At 40.9% G+C, this 22,014-nt stretch overlaps 1 protein-coding gene, 1 long non-coding RNA gene and 1 other non-coding gene across 16 annotated transcripts in view; 1 reads left to right on the forward strand and 2 right to left on the reverse strand.

The window, feature by feature from the left end:
- Positions 1-3,764, reverse strand: LOC145722865 (uncharacterized). Its single transcript, XR_014147440.1, has 3 exons — positions 3,690-3,764; positions 3,433-3,530; positions 1-358 (listed from the first exon to the last, which is right to left on the reverse strand). It is a non-coding gene; the product is annotated as an uncharacterized LOC145722865 (long non-coding RNA).
- On the reverse strand, positions 3,681-3,752 carry TRNAE-CUC (transfer RNA glutamic acid (anticodon CUC)). The gene has a single exon. It is a non-coding gene; the product is annotated as a tRNA-Glu (tRNA).
- Positions 3,765-4,272: 508 nt separating the features above from the next.
- The window catches only part of NCOA7 (nuclear receptor coactivator 7), a 153,130-nt gene continuing 135,388 nt past the window's right edge, over positions 4,273-22,014 (forward strand). For 5 of the 14 annotated variants that reach the window (XM_081828946.1, XM_081828953.1, XM_081828950.1 and 2 more), the window contains exon 1: positions 13,475-13,615. Coding sequence is in view for 2 of the 14 variants with exons in the window: in XM_081828960.1 (XP_081685086.1) it covers positions 13,558-13,615 (58 nt within the window). In the remaining 12 variants the exon portion in view is untranslated. Of the gene's footprint in view, positions 4,799-12,604; positions 12,910-13,069; positions 13,616-22,014 lie in introns of those variants that run through there. The other 9 variants (XM_081828948.1, XM_081828957.1, XM_081828959.1 and 6 more) reach the window with 5 other exon arrangements.

Consider the following 22,014-nt stretch of genomic DNA (forward strand, 5'->3'; position numbering starts at 1 on the left):
TATTTGACAGAGAGAGAGAGAAACAGCAAAAGAGGGAACACAAGCAGGGGGAGTGGGAGAGGGAGAAGCAGGCTTCCCTCCACGCAGGAAGCCCGATGCGGGGCTCGATCCTAGGACCCCGGCATCATGACCTGAGCCGAAGGCAGACGCCCAACGACTGAGCCGCCCAGGTGCCCCAGGATCTTTTAAATTTTAATTTGCATTTCCTAATCACAAAAGAAGTTGATACTCTTTTAAAAAAATTTACTGGTCACATATGTTTCTTCGGAGAAGTGCCAATTCCAGTCTTGCCTCATTCTCTCATTTATCCACTCAAGAGTCATTTGAGTTGCTCCTAGGTGCCAAGTACCGACATAACCTAGAGGATACAAAGAGGAAGGTGATACAGACGTTGCCTTCATGGAGCTCTTGGCTTACTACCACGTTAGTGCCCTCAGGCATCATACTAATTATCAAGACCAAAAAACAGCAAGAATTTTTGGCCACCAATGATATGACTATCACTTTACAAGGCAGAAGAAGTATATTTTATGAACTCTGACATCTAGGAATTTACAAAAGCATAACTTACACAAAACTATAGCAAGTTATATAAACTACTATATATTATGTGATATATATTATAGAAATTCAGAGGATGTAATAAGCTGGTAAAAAAGCTAATCAAGTAGGTCCGTGGCTTAAATTTAAATTGCTTTCCTTTTATGTAACTAATGTAAAAATATTATTTTTCTATAGCCTACCTATTAAAGGAAGAAGATAAAAAAACAAGAATCATTTTTAAGTCAATAAAGTAATAATGATCAAATGGAGTTGTGGTAAAGATGATTTTTAAATAAATTAAAATCGTACTGAAGGAAAAAAAAACACTTTCACAAATCAACATGCTTATCCATAAATGCAAGTACACTGTGTTTGCTGTTGAACTTATTTCTTAACTAAAAGTTTTCCGCGGTGCCTGGGTGGTGCAGTTGGTCAAGCATCTGACTCTTGGTTTCAGCTCAGGTCATGATCTCAAGGTCCTGGGATAGAGCCTGGCTTTCAGCTGTGTTCAGCATGGGGTCGGCTTGAAATTCTCTCTCTCCCTCCCCTTTTGTCCCTCCTGCTCTTGCTGTCTGTCTCTCTCTCTCAAACAAACAAATAAAAAGAATAAATGTTTTCCACATGTTTCTATGGAATCTGGTAACCCCCAAAACTACTACAGTTGACTTTTACTAAACTTGTCATGCATAGAATTCAATTATACCTTTAAAAGAGAACCTGCAATGTCATATAATTCCTCTTTACTTCTATGCAACACTCCCTATGAGCCATCCTATTTGTAAAGACTGCTTTAAAGAAGATGCCAATGTGGCACCAGAAAATTTGTTGTAGTGTGGGGAGTCTTAAAGAATATCAGATTTAGGTTGGGCCAATCAGGTTGGAATCCTGGTTCCCCCACATACTTGTGTGATTGCAGATAGGTTAAATAAACTTTCTGAGTCTGTTTCCAAAACAAGGATAATTGTTGTACAAATTGATTTGATTATTGTAGATAAACTGCTTAGTTCGGTGTTCAGAATCTGAAAGAACTCATTAAGTTGTAGACATTATTCAAATTGACTCAGTGTAATTCTTTTTCCACTTCTTTCAGTGGAAATGTAGAGCTGTGGATCATAAAAAAATAGAATTATGAGGGCTGAACATGTATATGATTGTTTGCAAGTGAAGTCTTAGCAATCTACTTCTTGATTTAATTGATTAAGTAATCCATTAATACAGCACCAACTATAAAGTCCTCCCCTTCCTTCCTCTCCACCCTTGGTTCCTCTCCACCATCTTAATATTCAATTATGCATCACCCTAACCCTGGATATATGAGGATTTTGTGTTTAAATGAAATAACTTGACAAGTTCAGAAAAATGTTTTTGATAGGCAGCAAATAACCTTTGCTTTCATCTGTGCTGGTTAAATAAGGAAACTCCTCATATGTGGGCTATTTCTGCAAACAGTCCTTCAGCATTTCCCCCTTTTTCTTTTTCTTTTTTTTTTTTTAATTTTATTTATTTATTTGAGACAGAGAGAATGAGAGGGAGGAGGGTCAGAGGGAGAAGCAGACTCCCTGCCGAGCAGGGAGCCCGATGCGGGACTCGATCCCGGGACTCCAGGATCATGACCTGAGCTGAAGGCAGTCGCCTAACCAACTGAGCCACCTAGGCGCCCCCCTTTTTCATAAGTACGGAGCTGAGCACAATATTCCGGCTCTACAGAGCAGCAGCTTTGTGCTGTGTGTAGGGAATGTGATAAAGTACTGCTGTGTCTAAATGACAATATTATTTAGGAAAAGTGTACTTATTTGACTAAAAATAGCCATAGTATAGGTGAAACAATAAGGATGACACCAAGACTAAAGAAAATAAAACGCCATTAAAAAATTAAGCAAACATGGGGCGCCTGGGTGGCTCAGTCGTTAAGCGTCTGCCTTCGGCTCAGGTCATGGTCCCAGGGTCCTGGGATCGAGCCCCGCATCGGGCTCCCTGCTCCGCGGGAAGCCTGCTTCTCCCTCTCCCACTCCCACTGCTTGTGTTCCCTCTCTCACTGCCTCTCTCTGTCAAATAAATAAATAAAAAAAATCTTTAAAAAAAAAAAAATTAAGCAAACAAGAAAAATATCCTTTATGCTATTAATGGGTACACTGCAATTTCTAGACTCTTTCTTCTTTGGCTTCTTTGACCCTGACTTGGACTGACTCTTGTCCTTCAGACTTTCCTACATTGTCCTCCTACAGTGGAGGTCAAGCCTGCAAACCTTGCCTCTTTATGCTGCACTCAATCTCTTAGGAAGCATTTCTACTCTTGGGCCTTCAGTTCTCACTTCAAAGCATAATCTCCTCCAAACCTATCATTATTAGTCAAAAATTTCACTCCATATGTACAGGATAAGTTCACTTGGATGACCTCTTCAAACCAAATCTTAATGTAACCCAGCTTCCTGCTTTACCACGCTCCCAATCAGCACCCTTTCCAAATTAACAGGCCATATTCAAAACCGTAATTGTGTTCTCCTTTGACTTTCTACACAACTGTGAGAGGCAGTTTTATTTGCCCCTTCACGTGCTGGGGGCCAAGGCTTTCTTCGCTCTACTTCCGGACATTTCTGTTGTAATTCTGTACAGAGGACCTGGTCGGCCCAGGGTAGGGGTGTTTGCTCTAACTTCTATGCTTTGCTTCTCCTTCCACAACGTTCTTGTTCAGTAAATCTAGTTTATTTAATGCGACATGCACTGGAACAGGAAGTGTCCCCCATTTCCCCACTCACCACTCTCCTTACTGTCTTTCCTCTTTACCCACCTTCCTCTCTATCCAGGCCTCCCCTGCATGTCTCACAGGACCTCCACCTTTCACTTTGTTCCCTTCCAACTCTCCAGTCCCAATCTGGGTAAAGCGTCTTACCAGGTGCTCCAGCAGGAGGAACCCAATGTTTACGTTCTCTTCGGTGCCAACAACCCGTAGGATGCTTTGAGGAACAGGAAAAGAACCTGCTGCTGTACCTGGGGGGGAAAGAAGACGTATTTTAAATCTTAGATTAAATAACATTTAAAGACGAATTCAACTTTTATGAGTGAATAAAATAAATATGATTTAAAAAAAAAAAAAAGCAGGTAAGAATTCAAGATTTTTAGGAGGTAGGATAAAACATTTTCCCTGACCGGGAATCGAACCCGGGCCGCGGCGGTGAGAGCGCCGAATCCTAACCACTAGACCACCAGGGAAGCTGACTGGAGTGTCCCCTGAAGCTTATTTGCCACTTTAAAAAATCTCTACGTAAACCTGACCAGTAGAAAGAGAGTTTGTTGGTTCTAAGCCCCACCCACTTCGTTCCTGTTTTGAGTCGCAGTCTCCTAAACTGAGGCAAATTTTGGGCGCTCCCAGCCCAGCACCCAGGTGGCTCCTGTGGGGAAATCCTGGACCCTCCAAATCCAATCCTCTTCCGACTGCCCTGCTAGAAAAGACTAATTACGTAATTCATTCTAATTATGTAACATAAATATCTATATCTATAGAAATGTTAGAGAGTACTGCCTGGAAGCTTGTCATTTGCTTTGTTATTTTTTTAATCATCTAGCTGCTCTTTCTAAATCTAACCTCTGTCTCTTTCTGACTTTTCCTCTCACGCAGATGTTAAGTCCCACTAAACCTTGTATTAAATCTAGATAGATTGTCACCGGCAGAGAGCATTTCACGTTGTAGAGCTGGGTGTGACACCGCACACGTCCTTGGCACACGGCGCAGGCTCTCTGTGGGTGATGAAGGGCCACGTGGCCTTCTAGAACCCGATTATGTATCTATCGTGATGATTACTTATTGAGCCAGGCTAACGAAGCTTAGAGTTGTGGGTGACGTGCCTAGTGAAGCACTGCGGAGATCATCTGCACCCGGATCCGAGGAAACCCTTCAAACCCACTGCGTTTCCATTATCCTCATATTTTGTAAGTGTTATTAACCGGGCAATCGCTTCACGTCTCCGCGTTCTGTGCGAGACACGGCCAGGAAATGATGCAATTACCAGAGGAGTAAGAAACCTTACCGCCCAGCCTCGATTCAGAAATCCTCGTGAAATAGGAGCAGAAGGCAACAGGATGTAACTCCGCTTTGAAGTGCCAACCGTTCCAGCAGAACAAATGTAACCCAAGAGACCCAGCTCCGCTGCAAGATGGAAGGAGGCTTAAGTAAAACAGATATAAATTCGTAATGAACTTGGTCACAACCCCCGGCGCCACTGTGAGTTCCAGCGGTCATCCATCACCGTAGAATTTAGGTGAGCCTCTGCTTGAATATTGTTTCTTGTTTTCGGCAACCCAGAGACGGTTTAGATTATTGATAACATTTGTCTAAAATTGTTTAATAATATACAGGCAGGAAGATTAAACGGATTTTTAAAGACTGACAAAGATGGAAAAATCACGAGAAATTTCTAAACTTAATTATATTTTAGATAGGACTCATGCTTCTTTCCTCTATCAAGGAATTCTTAGGAAATCAAGTTCAGTAGGTGGAGCTCTTTCCTCTGAATTGCGGGTTACCAGGGCTAAGTAGCAAAGGATCTGGTTTCGAATACAAAGATAAAACAGATATTATTTTTAGAATAATTTCAAATTTTAATAGACTTAGTCACAATATGCTACAAAAGGATAGAAAGGTACAGTAAACACCACCATCCCTCTCTTTTCCCCAGTCACTAATTTCTTCTTCCCAGAGGTAACCAATGTTAACAGTTTCTTCTGTATCCTAGAAACAGTCTATGCATATAAAACTAATATCTATTTCTCCTTTTTCCAGCTTTTTATCTTGAAAAATTCCAAACCTGCAGAAAATTCCAAGTGTAGGAAAATGAACACACATATACCCTTCATCTGAACCTGTGCTGTCCAATTTAGTAAGACCAGCCCATGTGACTATTGTGCATTGAAATGCAGCTAGCACAAACTTAGATGTTCTACAGTTGATGACTGCCTACTGGTTTTTTAAGCCTTAATATAGGGAAAAAGTAAAATATCTCAAAAATTTTTACATTGATTACATTTTTAAATTAGAAATATATTGGGTTGGGGCGCCTAGGTGGCTCATTCGGTTGAGCACGGGACTCTTGATTTCAGCTGAGTTCATGACCTCAGGGTGGTGAGATCCAGCCCTTTGTCCTGCTCCACACTAGGCGTGGAGTTGGCTTGGGATTCTCTTTCTCCCTCTCCCTGTGCCCCTCCACACCACTTAGGTGCATGCTCTCTCTCTAAAAAATTTTTTAAAAGAAACATATTGGGCTAAAATATTATTAAAATTTATTTCACTTTCTTTTCACTTTTTAAGGTAACCACTAGAATATTTAAAATTATATATGTGCCTTGCATATATTTCTATTTTACAGTACTGATCTAGATTCACCAGTTGTTAATATTTTGCCATATTTGCTTTCTCTTCATCTTTCTTCTGAAGCATTTTGGGTTAGTTGCAGACATCATAATACTTTACCTTTAAATACTTTTCTCCTATATTTCCTAAGAACAAGCAAAACAATTATCACACTTAGGTAATTTAAATTTAATGCAATATTATTAATTATACAGTTAAAAATAAAATGTTTCAATTGTCATAATAACACTTCTTATACTTTTTCTTTTTACCCAGGATCTACTCAAGGATTATACAATGCATTTAGTTGTCATGTTTCTTTAGTCTCTTTCCTTTATTCTGGAACAATTCCCCGATTTTTTTTTTAACAATATTGATCTTTTTGAATAGTGAAAGACTGTTGTTTCAGAACTGAATTTATCAACTCAGATAAATATCTCTTTTGACAAGAAAAGAACCTTAAGTGATGTGTCCTTCTCAGTGCATTACATCAGAATGTGCATGATGCTAATGTATCACATTATCTCTCATGGCCAATGTTGTAGGCAGAATAATGGCCCCCATGGGGATGTCCCTGTCCTAATCTCCAGAACACATGAGTATGTTACTTCACATGGCAATAGGAACTTTGCAGATGTGATTAAGGATTTCAAGACACAGGAAATTATCCTGGATTATCTGAGTGGGCCCAAAATTATAACAAGGGTCTTTATAAGTGAAGGAGAGAAGTCGGAGAGTTAGTGTCCCAGTGATGTGATCCGAGGAAAACTCAACCTACCTTTGCTCCTTTTGAAGAAGGGGAAGGGGACCCTGAGCTGAGGAATCCAGGTGGCCTCTGGAAGCTGAAAAAGGCAAGGAAAGGGATTCTTCCCTAGAGCCTCCAGAAAGAAAACAGCCCTGCCAACACCCAGATTTTAGGCTAGTGAGACCCAAAGTCAGACTTCCAGATTACAGAACTGTAAGATAATAAATTCGTGTTGTTTTTAAGCCATTAAGTTTGTGCTAATTTTTTACAGCAGCTATAGGAAACATATAGTAAATTCGAGCATTTGGTTAAGGTGTCCACCATACCTTGAGAATGTATGAATCTTCTGTTCCTCAGCAAACTTTCACTCACTGACAATCTTTGCTTGAATCAATTATTACCATGGTGATTGCAAGATGGTGTTATTTTAATTTTATCATTCTCATGTAAACAACTTCCCTTTCTCTTTTTATTCTCTATTTAATTTTTAAATATAGTTTGGACTCATATTCTTTTTCTGTTTTTATTCAATGTGTTATAATCCATCACTGTCATTTTTCTTAGTAATTGTCCCACATTTGGCCAGAGGGGTCCTTTTAAGTTGGCTCCTGTATTCTTTTGATATGTCTCCCTAATTTTTGAGCACTTCTTTACCTTCTGTTACAAGATAGTGTGGCACACCCTGTACTTTATAGATTGACTTAGAGAGAATTAAGATCTTTATGCCTATATCTTTTTTTTCATTTCTTTGTTTTATTTTTACACAAAGAGGGACATACTCTACATACTTTTTCTAACTTTTTAAAATTAATATCTTTTAAAGGATGTCCATTCTTTACATAAAAAGTTTTCTCATTACTTTTGATAAGTACATAGTATTCCACTATTTAGGTATTTTATTAAAGCAGTTTCATATCAGTCACTTAGATTATTTCCAATCTTTTGCTTTTACCAAAGTACTAATATGAATAACTTGGCCCAACATAATTTAGCATTTAGTTTTTACAAATTTGCTCCAAAATGACTCAACTTATAGAGTGCCAATTTCTAATTTGAAAATATTGTTATACATTGGAAGAAAATTCATTGCATCCAATTCAAATTCACTTATAATTTATTGACAGTTTTATTTTTCAATTTGATTTCAGTCTGACTCAGCTATTCTTCTGTTCATTAATTTGTTCATTTATTAAACAAATATTTATTGACTAATATATGTCAAGGACTATCTTAGGCACCAAAGACATCAAGATGAACAAAATGGAGTCCTGACCTTGAAGTTTAGTCTGGTGGGGTTCAAGTAAGTAAGGAACAACAGTAAAAGAGTGGATATTAAGAGACATGTAGGACTATACTTTAACATATTTATTTAATAGATTAAAATGTGCCACTCATCATGCATACTTTACTGATGGGAATATAAAATGGTACAGCTATTCTGGAAAATAATTTGGCTATTTGTTATAAAACTAAACATGCACCTACCATCTGACCCATCACTTGTACTCTTGAGAACTTACCCCAGAGAAATGAAGACTTACGTTCACACAAAATCTGTCCACAAATGTTTACAGCAGCTTTTTTATAACAGCCCCAAACTGGAAACCACAGAAATATCCTTCAGGGGGTGAATGGTTAAACTGTGGTATATCCATACCATGGAATATTTATCAAAAAAAGGGAACAAACCATTGATCCACATAACAACTTGGATGGATCCCAAGGGACTATGAAAAAGCCAATCCAAAAGGTTATACAGTATGATTCCTTTTGTATAGCATTTTTTAAATTATAGAAATGAGAAGGAATTTGTGATTTGCAGGAATTAGAGGTGTGGTGGGGAGGAAGATGGATGCAACTATAATGGGGCAGGTCATGGGAGCTTTATGGTAATAGAACAGTCCTGTGTCTTATTGGGGTGGTGGTAGAATAATCTGTACAGATGATAAAATTGTATAGGACACACAAATACTTAAAAAAGAGTGTATGTAAAACTGATGAAATATAACTAAGCTTGAAAGAGCATACCAATGTCATTTTTCTGGTTTTGATATTAGTGGAGTTACCCAAAATGTTACCATGGGGACAACTGGGGCAGTGGGGGTGGGGGGACCTGAGACTTCCCTATATACATATTTTTGCAACTTTTTGTGGATCTATAATTATGTCCGTTGAAAAAAACCCTTTTCAGCTTATTGCACTGTAAATTTCTTTCATCTAATAAATCCAAGCAACAACTACCAGTTCAGTTTAGGGGTTCATTTCAGAATTTTAAATTATATCTTAGCTACAGTGTCTTTGTACCTGCTTATTTGACTAAGTTTTCCAGAAAATTTAGAAAATATGTAATGAATTCTCAAGCTACTGAACAGACTTTTCAGCAGAAATAAAACAGCGGAAACTCTCCAAGAACAGGGAACTTTTCAATGAACTGTGAATAATAAAAGAAAAGGACAAATTTATTGGGCTTAATCTAAATAATCAGCCATTAGTTCTACGTGTTGACTGGCACACAGACAGCAATCCGTTTCTATAGACGTCAGTATTTCTTTCTCAATACACTCCGGCAGCCTCCTCCTTTCTGATGACAAGGAGATTTCTACCTCCTCCTCAGACTTTATAACTAACTGAGAGAAGCACTGACCCTAGGCCCATCCACAAAAGGACCTATTTACATTTTTCTCAGAATTCAAGGGTTATCTATGATGTGCTGGCTCAATGATAGCAGCTGTAAAAATGAACCACTATTAAATAGTGAGCTCAATTCTGTCTCTTTAGGTCCAAGATGGCTACCCACAAACCTCCATAGATGTCATTAGCATTTACCTGCCATGGAACTCCTGTGTCTCAACCAACCTAAGTCAGGCGTGTGAAAGATGTTTCTGTGCTAGGAAGAGAAGGATAGGTTTAACCACTGAAGAGTGAACTTTCTTGGTGCCCACAGATTAAACTCATCACCCAATACACAAATCTCCTCGCCAACACCTTTACAGAGAAAACTTCTTTCCACAGGAGTTTCAGTTCTTTCAGTGGTTGTGAGCTCATTGCTTATCCAAGGAGCCTCTTTCATTCTGGCAAAGTATTAGAGCAGTATGTGCTGATGTTCTTGGAATTCCAGTTCAAGGGAAGATAACCAGTGAGTGTTGTGCTTAAAAACAGACACACTAGGGGCACCTCTGGTAGCTCAGTTGGTTAAGCATCTGACTCTTGATTTTGCGGACGTCACGTTCTCAGGGTCCTAAGATCCAGCCCCCACCTTGGGCTCAGCATGGGTTCTGCTTAAGATTCTCTCCCTCTCCCTCTGCTCCTCCCCACACTCCCTACTTCAGGCATATACTCTTCCTCCCTAAAAAAAACAAAAAAAGCACACTAGCCACACTTCATTACAAAATTATCTTTATTTTTTTGTTTTTCCTTTTAATTTTTTTATTTAAATTCAATTAATTAACATATAATGTCTTATTTGTTTCAGGGGTACAGGTCTGTGATTCCTCAGTCTTATATAATACCCAGTGCTCATTACAACACATACCCTCCCCAATGTCCGTCACCCAGTTACCCTATCCCTCCACCCCTCTCCCTACAAAATTATCTTTAGATAGTTATGTAAGAAAAATATGCACACGTTTGCAACAACAGTCACTATTGTTTGGTGGTGTTTCCCAAAGCCTCAGCCGACTCTGGGCTGAGCCTGGAGCCCCAGGCAGAGCTCGATCTCACAACCCTGGGGTCATGACCTGAGCTGAAATCAAGAGTCCAAGGCTTAACTGACTGAGCCACTCAGGCACCCAAGGGGTACAAATTTTTCTTTCTTTTTTTTTTTTTTTTAAGATTTTATTTATTTATTTGACAGAGAGAGACACAGCCAGAGAGGGAACACAAGCAGGGGGAGCAGGAGAGGGAGAAGCAGGCTTCCTGCCGAGCAGTGAGCCCGACATGGGGCTCGATCCCAGGACCCCAGGATCATGACCCGAGCCACCCAGGCGCCCCCCAAGGGATACAACTTTTAAGAAAGAAAACTTTTACTACATTAATGTATATTATAAGAGTAATAGCTAACTTTTCTTGAAGGTCATATTCTAGACTTTAGTCTAAGCATCATTCATGGATTACCTCATTTAATCCCTATATCCATCCCGTGAAGTTGATACTATTTTCATCCCCCTTTTACAGATAAAGCAACAGAAGTTAAGCAACACATCCTAGGTCAGCACAGGGAGAACTATAGTTTGAGGTCAAAGCCTGAATTCTTAGAGATTGCCATGTTCTCAAGAAGTACACGTTCTAATGAGGTTCGATCTTTAGTGTACTAAGATTTCCCAAATTATTTTATGTATTTCATCTTATCTCCCAATTAAAATTTCACCTTCTATTTAGAGTGGCGCTGTCCAGAATAATTTTTTTGTAATAATGGAAATGTTCTATTCTATACAAAAGAGTAGTCACTAGCCATGTGTGGTTCTTCAGCACTTGAAGTGTGGCTAGTGGAATGAAAAAATACATTTTTAATTTAAATTTAAGTGGCCACATGTGGCTACTGTTGGACAGCACACATCTAGCACACTAGAGGATAAGGAAATGATTTTGTTTCTTCTGATTTCTCCAGAAGGACAGAGCTTGGGCAAATCAATCAATGCTAAATTAATGAGAAGGAACTAGTGACGAATCTTTAAGAGGGGATTTTCTCTCCCTCTAAGCTGGGGAGCAGAAATCTCTATTATACCAGGACTTCCACTGTAATGTTATAATAAGCATATGATACAGTATGCAGTCCTAGAGGAGTTCCTGAAGATAGGAAAGAGGATCCTTAAGTTACCTTCAGTGTTTTTGAAAGGCTGGCAAACATTTTATAGATTGATGCTTACTACTTTTAAAATACATACTCAGTTCTGCCTTTGTCTAATAAAAAAGATCACTAGTTTCTTGCCAAAACATGGGGTCTATATAAAGAAAAACAGAAGGGGACTCTTGGTGGCAAAAGGATGGAAACAGTCAAGAATTGCAACTCAATGAGCATTTCTACAAATGTCCTATAAACTGCATTCTAAGGCAGGCTTCTTTATAAGCATTGTTAGAGTAAGCAACTGCTAAATTCTCTTTAAGTGGCTTCGTTCTGTCATTTATGTATCACATATATACCTAAACATTTCTATAACTGAGTTATTCTGAATTCGGAGGCAACATATCATGAATAATAAAAGATATCTTTTGAATATAAACTGGAGCTCTAGGTCAGAGTCCTCAAAGTGGCCAAGTCATGTGCCACTGTTTCCTGACTCCTAAGCAGTTCAGGTCTTACCTTGCTCCACATGGAACTCCTCTCAAGAAGTCTTAGCGATTTTATCAGTTTGTACTGCTATGGAACATGTCTTATCTTTGCCCATTTTAAAAAAGTAACCTTAGATTTCAAAATCATAAAAGCACTCATCAAACAAGTGTGAGAATGGCTCAACTGATTTCTCTGGAGATCCCAATCAATCTTTTGATTCAATAAAATCAGCTCTTTGTATTTTAAGAGTCTAATTTTCCCTTGAAAATAATTTGCAAATAAAATGCCTAAAGATGTAAACCGGAGGTCCAATTTTACATATGTTCAGTACAGAATTGGGCAATTATTCCATACTTGGCAAAATCGTATAATATGACCACTTGTAACTGAAATCCCAAAGCCCATAAGCAGCCTCAGCAACCCAGAGGAGGCTGCTATCTCGTGCGTCTGTGTGTATGGCCTCTGACATACCAGTGTTATCAGACCAGCTGCAGACTGTGCCTTGACTTTTTTTTTTTCTTTTTCTTTTTCTCTGTGTGTAAGGGTAAACCTCAAGGCCAAATCCTCCTAGTCATCTTGCAGTGCTGGTCATGGGACCATAGAGGAAACAGCTCCCAAGAGGGGATGGGAAGCTCACCAGCACTGCCCCGTTGCTGATGCAAATCCTCCCAACCAAGGCTCTCTCGGGCCTCTGCCAATAGCCGGCCCGGAGAACCCAATTGCTACGTCCCTACTGCTGTACTGATTGCAAATTGGCAGCATCCGGGATGCTGTACCAGGGTCGGGAGCGGGAGGGGGAGGAGATGGTGGGCCCCTTTGCGAAACGTAACGCCGGAAAGGACGGAAGGATGAATTTATTGTGGCCAGTGGTCCCTAAGCTGGAAGGAAACTCAAGGCTTTAAGACTCGGGCAGACGCTTTATAACTCCAGCTCTGCTCTCAAAGCCTCACTTCCCACGAAGAGTGGTGGCCACGTCGGGCCAGCTGTAGGGGATGCGGCCCGGGGCGAGGTAAGAAGACCCTCCCAGGCTCCACCGCCCAGCGTCCGGCCGCCCGGGTAGCAGCGAGCTGCCTCTCGGACGCGTCACAATGGGCTGAGGCCTGCGGCGGCCGCGCGCGCAGCTCTCCGGGGCGGAGCCGCCCGGCCGGGGCTGGGACTGCGCCGGGACAGCCTAGGCTGCAGCAGCCGGGGGTAGCGGGGGTGCCCAGCCTTCCAGCTCGGAGGTCGCCGGGGCGGGGAAGATGCCGCAGCCCGAGCCGCCGAGCCCCGCCGCGGAGCTCCCCGGCCCCCGCCGCTGCGGAGGGGCGCAGAGCGTGGTGCGGGCCGGGCGGAGCTAGAGGCGGGCGTCTGCACCGCGTCGCGCCACCCGCAGTTCCCCGCCTCCGGCCGGGCCCGCGAGCCTGTCGCGGCCGATGCCCTGACCGCGGGCGCAGCTGCAGGGTTGGCAAGGTGCCGCGCTTGGGGAGAGGCGTGAGGAGTCCTGGCGGCGCCCGAGTCCACCAGCTCCGGACGCCGGTCCCCGGGGGCACGCGCCTCGGCGCTCCTCCCTCCCGCCCCTGCTCCTCCTCGCCGCACGAACCTCCCCCGACCCCTCCTTCCACCCACCCTAGAGGATGCGCTCCCCCGCGCCGAGCAGCAGAGGCCACCGCTCCCAGAAATGCATGCGCCGGATCCCCTTCTCCCGGACTCGAGGAGCCTGCGCCCCCGCCCTGTAGGTAGGTGGGTGAGGCGGGGACCAGCCCTCGCTGCCGGCCGCAGCTGATGCTGCCGCTGGGGAGAGGCGGGGGTCCGGGGCCAGGACCGGCCAAACTTGCCTCCCGCCCGGGCTCGGCACAGCGCTCGGAGGTGTGCTAATGGCGCTGGGCGCAGACCCTGTTAACCTGACAACCTCTTCTGGAGCTCGGAAGGCCGAGCGGTGGCGAAGGAGAGCTTGACCCTTCCCCGCCCGCCCCCCTCCCGGCCCGGTGGGCTGCGCGCGGCGGGCGGGGGTGGGGAGGACCGGTGGGCTAGTGGCTAATTTGGGGGCCGGGGATGGGGGAGGAATACCGTTGGATTTTCAGCCGCTCAGGTAGAAATATGTCACCGTAATGTTTCGGCTGAATGAGCAGATGCGTTCTTCCTGTTTTAGCTAAACGTGTAGCCACGCAAAGCGTTATTTTAGCAGCACGTAGAAGTCTCCGGGGATTTTTTGTATATTTCGGAACTGGCTGTGTAGTGAATACAATTAATGGTTCAGTCCCTTACAGTCAACATTTTAGGGCCAATTAGGGAAGGTCCTTCTAGAAGTCAAATTTTTCCGGAGGTAGATGAGGCTGGGGTATTCTCGTGTTGCCTACTCAGGAACCTCCTGCTTTCGTGAAGGGATGTGTTTTAAGAGTGGCAAGTTTGACACAGGTGTCGGGAGTTGAGAATCTGCTGGAAGGATGCACCCATGCGGCCAGCAGAGGCAGCCTTGGGCGCAGCCTATTAGGTGTTAACTGTTTGTGTATTTGAGAAACTGGTTTATGAATTCTTTCTTTTCCCCAAGCGTGAAGTTCATACATCAGGGCTTTGGGCAAGATTATCTCTTCACGGGCTATCTTTTTTTAAATTTTATTTTATAATAAGCAAGAAGGTTTATAGTTTTGGAAAGTAGGTCATTGTGAACTCCAATTTTATACTAACGTGTTAAGGTTTAGAGCTTTGGAAAATGAGCCAGTGTCAGCTCCAGGAGGACAGAGTCTTGCTCAGTTCTGTAATGCTCTGCGTCTGATGCGTGATGGGTGCTCATTAGTTATTTGTTGAATGAACTGTGTTTCAGGCTTCATCTAAAAACAGTTTAGGATTACAGCGTATTTGTCCTGTGGCTCTTGAAGTTTAACTGGATTTAAAAAATTGCCTGTTTGTATGAAGTGTCAAATTAAATTGTCTTAACATTTAAGTATGAATTTTGGCATTCTTAGGACCACATGCTGTCCTTTTTTAAATTGTGTTATTAAGTGAAGCAATTCTCCTCAACCCTTAATGTAAGTGCATTTCATGTCTGAGCTTGCAGATTTTCTAGTCTTGTTGGTAATCAAACATATTTCGATTAAACTCTCAAACAATTTCAAAAATACAATTCATGTTTACAAGAAGATTCTGTTACTCCAGAGGTAACAGTGTTTCGGTTAATAAGTGACATTAACTCCGTTTAGACTTGAGTTGTAGATGATCTAATTATAATGTATTTTATTACAGGTAAAGGTAAAAATAAAGTATTTAGGGGTGTCTGTGGTTCCTAAATGATTCAAAATATATGGTATAGATACATATTTTCAACTGTGCAGGTTTTCCTTAGTACATAAGCATATCGATTTCCAAATTTGACAGTTTGCATGTGTTGATGGTATAGTGGTGAGCATAGCTGCCTTCCACATTTCACAATTTGGACATCAGGGTTTTGGAAGATTCAGTGTCTTTTTGCTTTTTTTTAAATTTTATGTTATCTTGGAAGAATCAAGGATAACTGCATCATATTTCATTTGCTTTTTTTTTGCACTGTGAAATTTCCTGTTTTGATTTTGTTTTTATTTTCCTGTTATGTAAGCTTTATGAATCAGTATTAACCTTTTTTCAGTAACTTTGTTTAACACAATTATCTGGGAGTGGTCCAGTCTTTTCTTTTTTCTTTTTTTCTTTATTTTTTTGGTCATTTTAAAATTATTTTTTAAGCTTTTATTTTTAAGTAATCTCTACACCCCACGTGGGGCTCGAACTCACACCCCCAAGATCAAGAGTCGCATGCTCCACAGACTGAACCAGCCAGGCGCCCCTTTTTTGTCATTTTAATACCTTGCTGCTATCCTCACTACATATTACCCCCAAAGACTTATTTTCATAAAATGACAGTAAACCGTAGTTTATTGCTATTGCTTCTCCATCCTACTTAGGCCTTTCCCAGACAGTGAGGAAATCACACTTTTATGTAAAAGGTGGTAAGATTGGGGGAACCAACAGGGGGAGGGAACATATGAAAAATATTATGATTTATTAAAATGAAGCAAAAGTCCTCCCCCAAATAAAGATAATTACATTTTATGCATCTTACATTTGTAATCAAGAATATTGAGCAGTTATTTCACATTGTTTTTACTTGTTCACTTTAATTTCTCAAAAGAGCCCTCCCCTGTGGGTACAGTAAACTCTTTTTACTTTGTTGCAGATAGTAAACACTTATTTGTTCCTTTGACAAATAGAAATTGAGTACTTAGGCTGTGCTGACACTCTTGGCCTTGAAACCCATCAAGTACGAGCTAGTTTTTAATCTCAGAATGGGAGAGGCATTTTTCTGTGTGTGTCCTGCATCCAAATGCACAACTCTGTGATTGGATGCCTCACTGTCAGGGCCCTGTCTGGTGAACCCCCAACATCCCGCCTCCATATGCACCACTGGAATGCAATTCTAAGACCAGGTATAGTCTCTCCTCTCTTTATGTATCTTTCCTAAGATTTTATTGCCAAAACCTCTATCCCTTCCTTGCTAAATGTTATTTACTGTCCTTTTTTTTTCTTTTTTATCCCAGCCCATAAGTTTTGTTGTTGTTCTTTACATCCAGTGGGATCCACTCAATTTACGTATGTTGGAACCAAAATTGTTATGGTTGCAGAGAAAGTATGGAAAAGAAAATTTGTATGACCTTGAATTTCAAATATGGGGAGGTGGTGGTTGAAGAATAATTGTTGTCTACTAACCTCCCCTGAACAATGGTGTAGAATGCCTTTGTTTCTGCACATGCCAGAGAATATCAGTTGTCAGCTCATGAATTTGATCTGAATCTTAATGGAGAGAAATGATGGTTCTAGAAGGTTGGTGGTAATAAAGGCCATGAGGTCCACCCATTCTGTTCCAATTCTAGATGTTAGACCAGGAGTCTAGCCAAATTTTCAGAAATGATGTATTTTGGTGACTTGTTTTGCAGCTCTTGCACCCCACCCCCCATTTGCATATGCGGAGGGATTCTACTATAACAGCAGTTACAACGAACCTAAGTTAGGTTACTTAAGAGATGTCCTTACCAAGATCATCGTTCCTTTTGCGGCTCTTGTGTGAAGACCCAGGGAAGTTCCATTTAGCAATAGAGGCCAAAGAAAAGATTTACTTGCCCTGCACAAATGTTGTGTGCCTTTTTTTCATCATGCAAAACTAGCATCAGATAATTGATTATATTTCCCTTTCTGATTTGGCAACTAGCAAATGCAGAATCAAATTTGCAACTTGATTTTAATAACCCTATAAAAACCAATGACCTAATATTGATGTTCTAACTTTCCCTTTGGTATTGAGCTTCTGTTCTACCTTGTTTTTCTCGATTCTCATTTTTATCTAATTACATTTTCCCACTTTATTGAATTTATTATTTAAAGCTGACTCATATCCTTTGTGAAACAAGGCAAAACATAATACATAAAACCAAATGAAAACATTTGCAGAATCGATCTCTGGACACATATGTTTTTGATTAGCAAGTTTAATCGATTCTATTAAGTATGTTTTGAATAAATGTTGCAAGTTTAGTATATTTGAGGTTATATATTCAAATGGAAAACAATGTTCCCTAGTTTAGCAAAACTAAATTCCACTTATGTATATTTGAGCTTATATAGCCAAATGGAAAACAATGTTCCATAGTTTTGCAAAACTAAATTCCATTTATTTTGTAATATTAAATTTACGTCCACTTACCACCAATTTAAAATTGGTCAAACCATTCAGTTTAAGTCAATTATTTCTGGAATCTACCTTATGTGCTTTGTTAGGCTGAACAGGAGATTCATATAATATATATATATATATATATATATATATATTTATTTATTTATTTATTTATTTTATTTATTTATTTATTTATTTATTTTTAAGATTTTATGTATTTGACAGAGACACAGTGAGAGAGGGAACACAAGAAGGGGGAGTGGGAGAGAGAGAAGCAGGCTTCCCACAGAGCAGGGAGCCCGATGCGGGGCTCAATCCCAGAATGCTGGGATCGTGACCTGAGCTGAAGGCAGACGCTTAACGACTGAGCCACCCAGGCGCCCTCATATAATTTTTAAAAAGTCATTTTTAGCCAAGGGGTTAGCTTAAACTAGCTTAACACTCACCACACCAAACCTCAAATCTTACCTCTTTCATATCAGTAATTTATTTGATTCATCTTTGTTTTAATGAATCAGATTGATAGATTCTTCTATGTGCCTCATTTATTTACCATAAATTTTAAAAGATCAAGCTAAGTTAATTGACTAAACTTTCTTCATTCTGGTATTTTGACAACTACCTGTTAAGTTGGTTGAATGTAACTACATAGTTATTTACTGTTATTTATATGAGTTATTTATATGATGCCAAGTTCAGTTTGATAATGTTTTCACCCAGGTCAACAGATCGGCCCTTCTTAAGGTTCAGTCATGGGTGTGGTCCTGGAACCTTTGGGGCAAAAATAATCTGAATTCAAAAATGCAGTGTGAAGCCTTAGAGTCATCTGAAGAGAGAAGTGGGTAGATTTTTACCCAGAAGCATTTCATTTCAATAACCTCTATGTCTTTTTTAAAATTTATTTTTGTGGCAGGTACTACCTTCATGTGATTCAAAAGATACAAATGGTTATATAATTAAAGGACTCTCTCCTCCCCTTTCCCCAGTTACGTGCTTCCCCTATCCACTGGCGACAAGTGCTGTTAACTGGGAATCCCCCGGTGACATTTTATGCATCTACAAGCAAAGATGAACATTCGACCTGCTCGTTTTATCTCCCAACCATTTTTCAGATTCCCTTCTCTCCATTCCCACTGCCCTTGTGTGGCTCCTCGGATGCTTTGGACTGTTGCTGCATTTTACTTTCTGCTGCATCTCAGCTCTCCACTTTTCAGCCAGTCTTCCTTCTCAACTTTCCTCTGCGAATCATCCTACACATGGAGGAGTCCACCAGAGATCTTAGTGGTCTCTGGGGCTCTGAGGAATTCATCTGTTGCCCCCTGTACCTCCCTGTCATGCATTTGGCCCACAATTGTTCTTGACTACCACCCTACCCCTGCCCCAGATTATGGACCCTTTATGAAAATCTGATGAAAGTTCACGGTCTCATCATGCACTACACACCATTTTGCCTGCACATCCTTGTGTATGGACCCCAAGTTAAGAATCTCTGCTGTCATACAAAACTGCTTGTCACTTCTTGCACATGCATAGTATATGATTTTCCTTCTCCGTGCTATTGTTCCCTCTGCTTGGGACATTCTGTGCTCCCATTTTCCTTAGCAAGCCACACCCAATTCTGGTGTCTTCTCTAGGGACCATTCTTAGTTGAGATTCCATAAACTCATGGAGACTTCCCCATGTAATTTAGTGTCCCAAATCAGTTTCCATACTGGGAATAGGCATTTCCCATAAACAACAAAATTGCTTTTCTAGTAGAAATTAACTCTGATTTTGGATAGCATGCTAAGATTGGTTAAAAAAAAAAAAAAAAGCCCAGGTTGAAGTTTTATTTAACCATTCATCCCTCTTCTACTCATTCCCTCAACCCCCCAATAGAATACATGCCTGTATCATTTTCTCTAGCATCCTGGCTTCTCTAATTCTCTCTCAAACATTGTGTTAACACTCATTCAAAATAACTTTCGTATTTCATTATGGCCCTCATCTTGGAGAGGGTCTTTTATGCCTCCGCCCTTGGGTTTCCCTCTGTAATTGATACACAGAGTGGCAAAAGCTTCCAAATAGGATGCCATTAAACATTGACCCTGACAGATGACATGAACTGTCTGGAGAGTGGTCTATCCTAAGTGACTCCTATGCATGCAGATGAGATATTTTTAATTCCAAGCCAAGTAATCAGGGTATCCTGTGTGCTCAGTTTTATTGCAGTGTGCCTGGCATGAGGTAATTTGCTGTTGACTGATTAACAGAGGATTTAGAGAGTAAGAATATAATAGTGTTTGTTCAGTACTGTTCATGTGGAATCCTGGCTGGTGGATGATTCTGATCACTAATCAGGTATGCCTTGTAGAGTAGGAAAAATTCGCAAGATGACTTTGTAGGTATGAGATCCTTCAAAATCTTTCATTTTCCTGCTGTAATTCTGACCTCACTCAGCAAACACCAGATTTACTGATTTGTTTCCTCAGACATGTTGATTCTAGGGTGTCCTGAGTGGCAGTAATGAGTATCCTAGCCATTGGATAAGAATAGTCCCTGCTGTTACGATATAAAGCACAGTCTTGGGCCATTAGTGGGTTGGGAGGGCCTGCTCCGTCCTGGCTGTTTACAACTGAGCCCTCCTTCCTAGGTCCTGGTGATTCCTTCAACATATTGCCTGTCTGTTGGGTCCCACTGAAACAGCTCATTAGCAGCCCTCTGATAACTCAAATCATAGCACTTTGCAAAATAGTTTCAATTTAATACGCCTTAATGCTTTAAAAAACATTCTAGTAAGGAATTGTTTTAGTCCTTTCAGGCTGCTATAACAAAATACCATACACTGGGTGGCTTATACACAGCAACATTTATTGCCCACAGTTCTGGGAACTGGACGTCTGAGATCAGGGTGTCAGCATGGTCGAGCTGTGGTGAAACCTCTCTTCCAGGTTGCGGACTGCTGATACCTCATTGTGTTCTTACGTGGTGGAAGGAGCCAGGGATCTCTCTAGGACCTCTTTTATGAGGGCACTGATCCCACTGATGAGGGGGCTGGTCTGACCTCATGACCTAATCACTTCCCAAGGGCCCCACCTAATACTATCACCTGGGCATTAGGTTGCCAACATATGAATTTGGGGGCGGGGGACACAGTCGATAGCAGGAATAGGAAATTCACAAAACAGTAACTACAAAGAGCCAAGACATGAAAACACATTCAACTTAATTGCACCAGAGAAATGCAGATTGTAATTAGATTTTTAAAAGTCTATAACTGTGCTGGCAAAGTTGAGGCTGGGTCATGTTCCTTTTTCACGGATGGTGAGAGGGTCTGTTGGTGTACTTTAGATTGAGAACAGGTTAGCTAGTAGAATTTTTTGGCACCAGTGGTTTTATTCTAAGAGCACCTCCAAAGGAAATCAGGAATGAGGCTCCATTTCAGCGATCAGCATACTGTCTCTGGGGAGCATGTGGAATGGTCATGGGGTTATGAGGAGGGGTACTGGAATGAGTTGCCTGGCTTGGAATCCTCTTCCACCATTTAGTGAACTTAGGCATGTTAGTTTCTCCTTGATTTTCTCATGTATATTTGAAGATAATATCTACCTCCCATATAGTATTGGGAATTAGATAGATTAATATATGTAAAGTACTGTCACAGAGTAAGCAACTGTAGTAATTCGTTATCATCAAGGGTTATAGTTGAAAAATTTGAGACAAATCCAACAGTGGAGTCATTTTTTAAGTGGTAGTATATAGTATACCAAACTGTATGCACAAAAGGATCCTAATTTGATTTTAAAATGTACCTGCATAGAAGACAGGAAAGTGACAAAATAGTAAAGCTTTTTCCCCATTGATGGGATCGTAGGTAATTTCTATTTTTCACATTTGTATTATCTGTATGTATTATAGTGATACTTGTTAGAAATTACCAAAATTTAGGTGTCCTAGGATTCTTATATTCTCAACTTTTCTTTACCAAATGCATATTCATTTTGACATACTTTACTTTCTCTTCTTCCTTTCAAAGCTACTATTTCACTTCCCCAACATTTTCACCCACGTGCTATCTGCTTCACATTTTTTGCACTTAGCTTGCTTGTTTTGGGTATAGATCAGCCCCAAGGCCAGTTCTTCAAGAATAAGTAGACCAAATGAGATGATTGATGACATTTTAGTGGTGGTGGCTTTCTCATGGAGGTTTAAGCGAGACAGTGCAGCTAAGGCTCTGCATTGTCTCCACGTTCCAGGCGCTCATCCCCATCTCCCACTCCCCACCTGAATGAACTCGGCGCCCCAGTACCCCTCTCATACACACCGGGTAATTCCTGCCTCCGGCTTTTTGACTGCCCCCTTTATCTGAAATTTCCTTGCCCTTTTCTTCCTTTAAAGCCACCATTCTGCACAAGGTTGATGCTTAGTTCCATGAACACTTTCCAAGACATCTACTCTACC

The sequence above is a fragment of the Leptonychotes weddellii genome, chromosome 8 (genome assembly GCF_054177405.1).
Source record: "Leptonychotes weddellii isolate Sample4059 chromosome 8, ASM5417740v2, whole genome shotgun sequence".
NCBI classification, from domain to species: domain Eukaryota; kingdom Metazoa; phylum Chordata; class Mammalia; order Carnivora; family Phocidae; genus Leptonychotes; species Leptonychotes weddellii.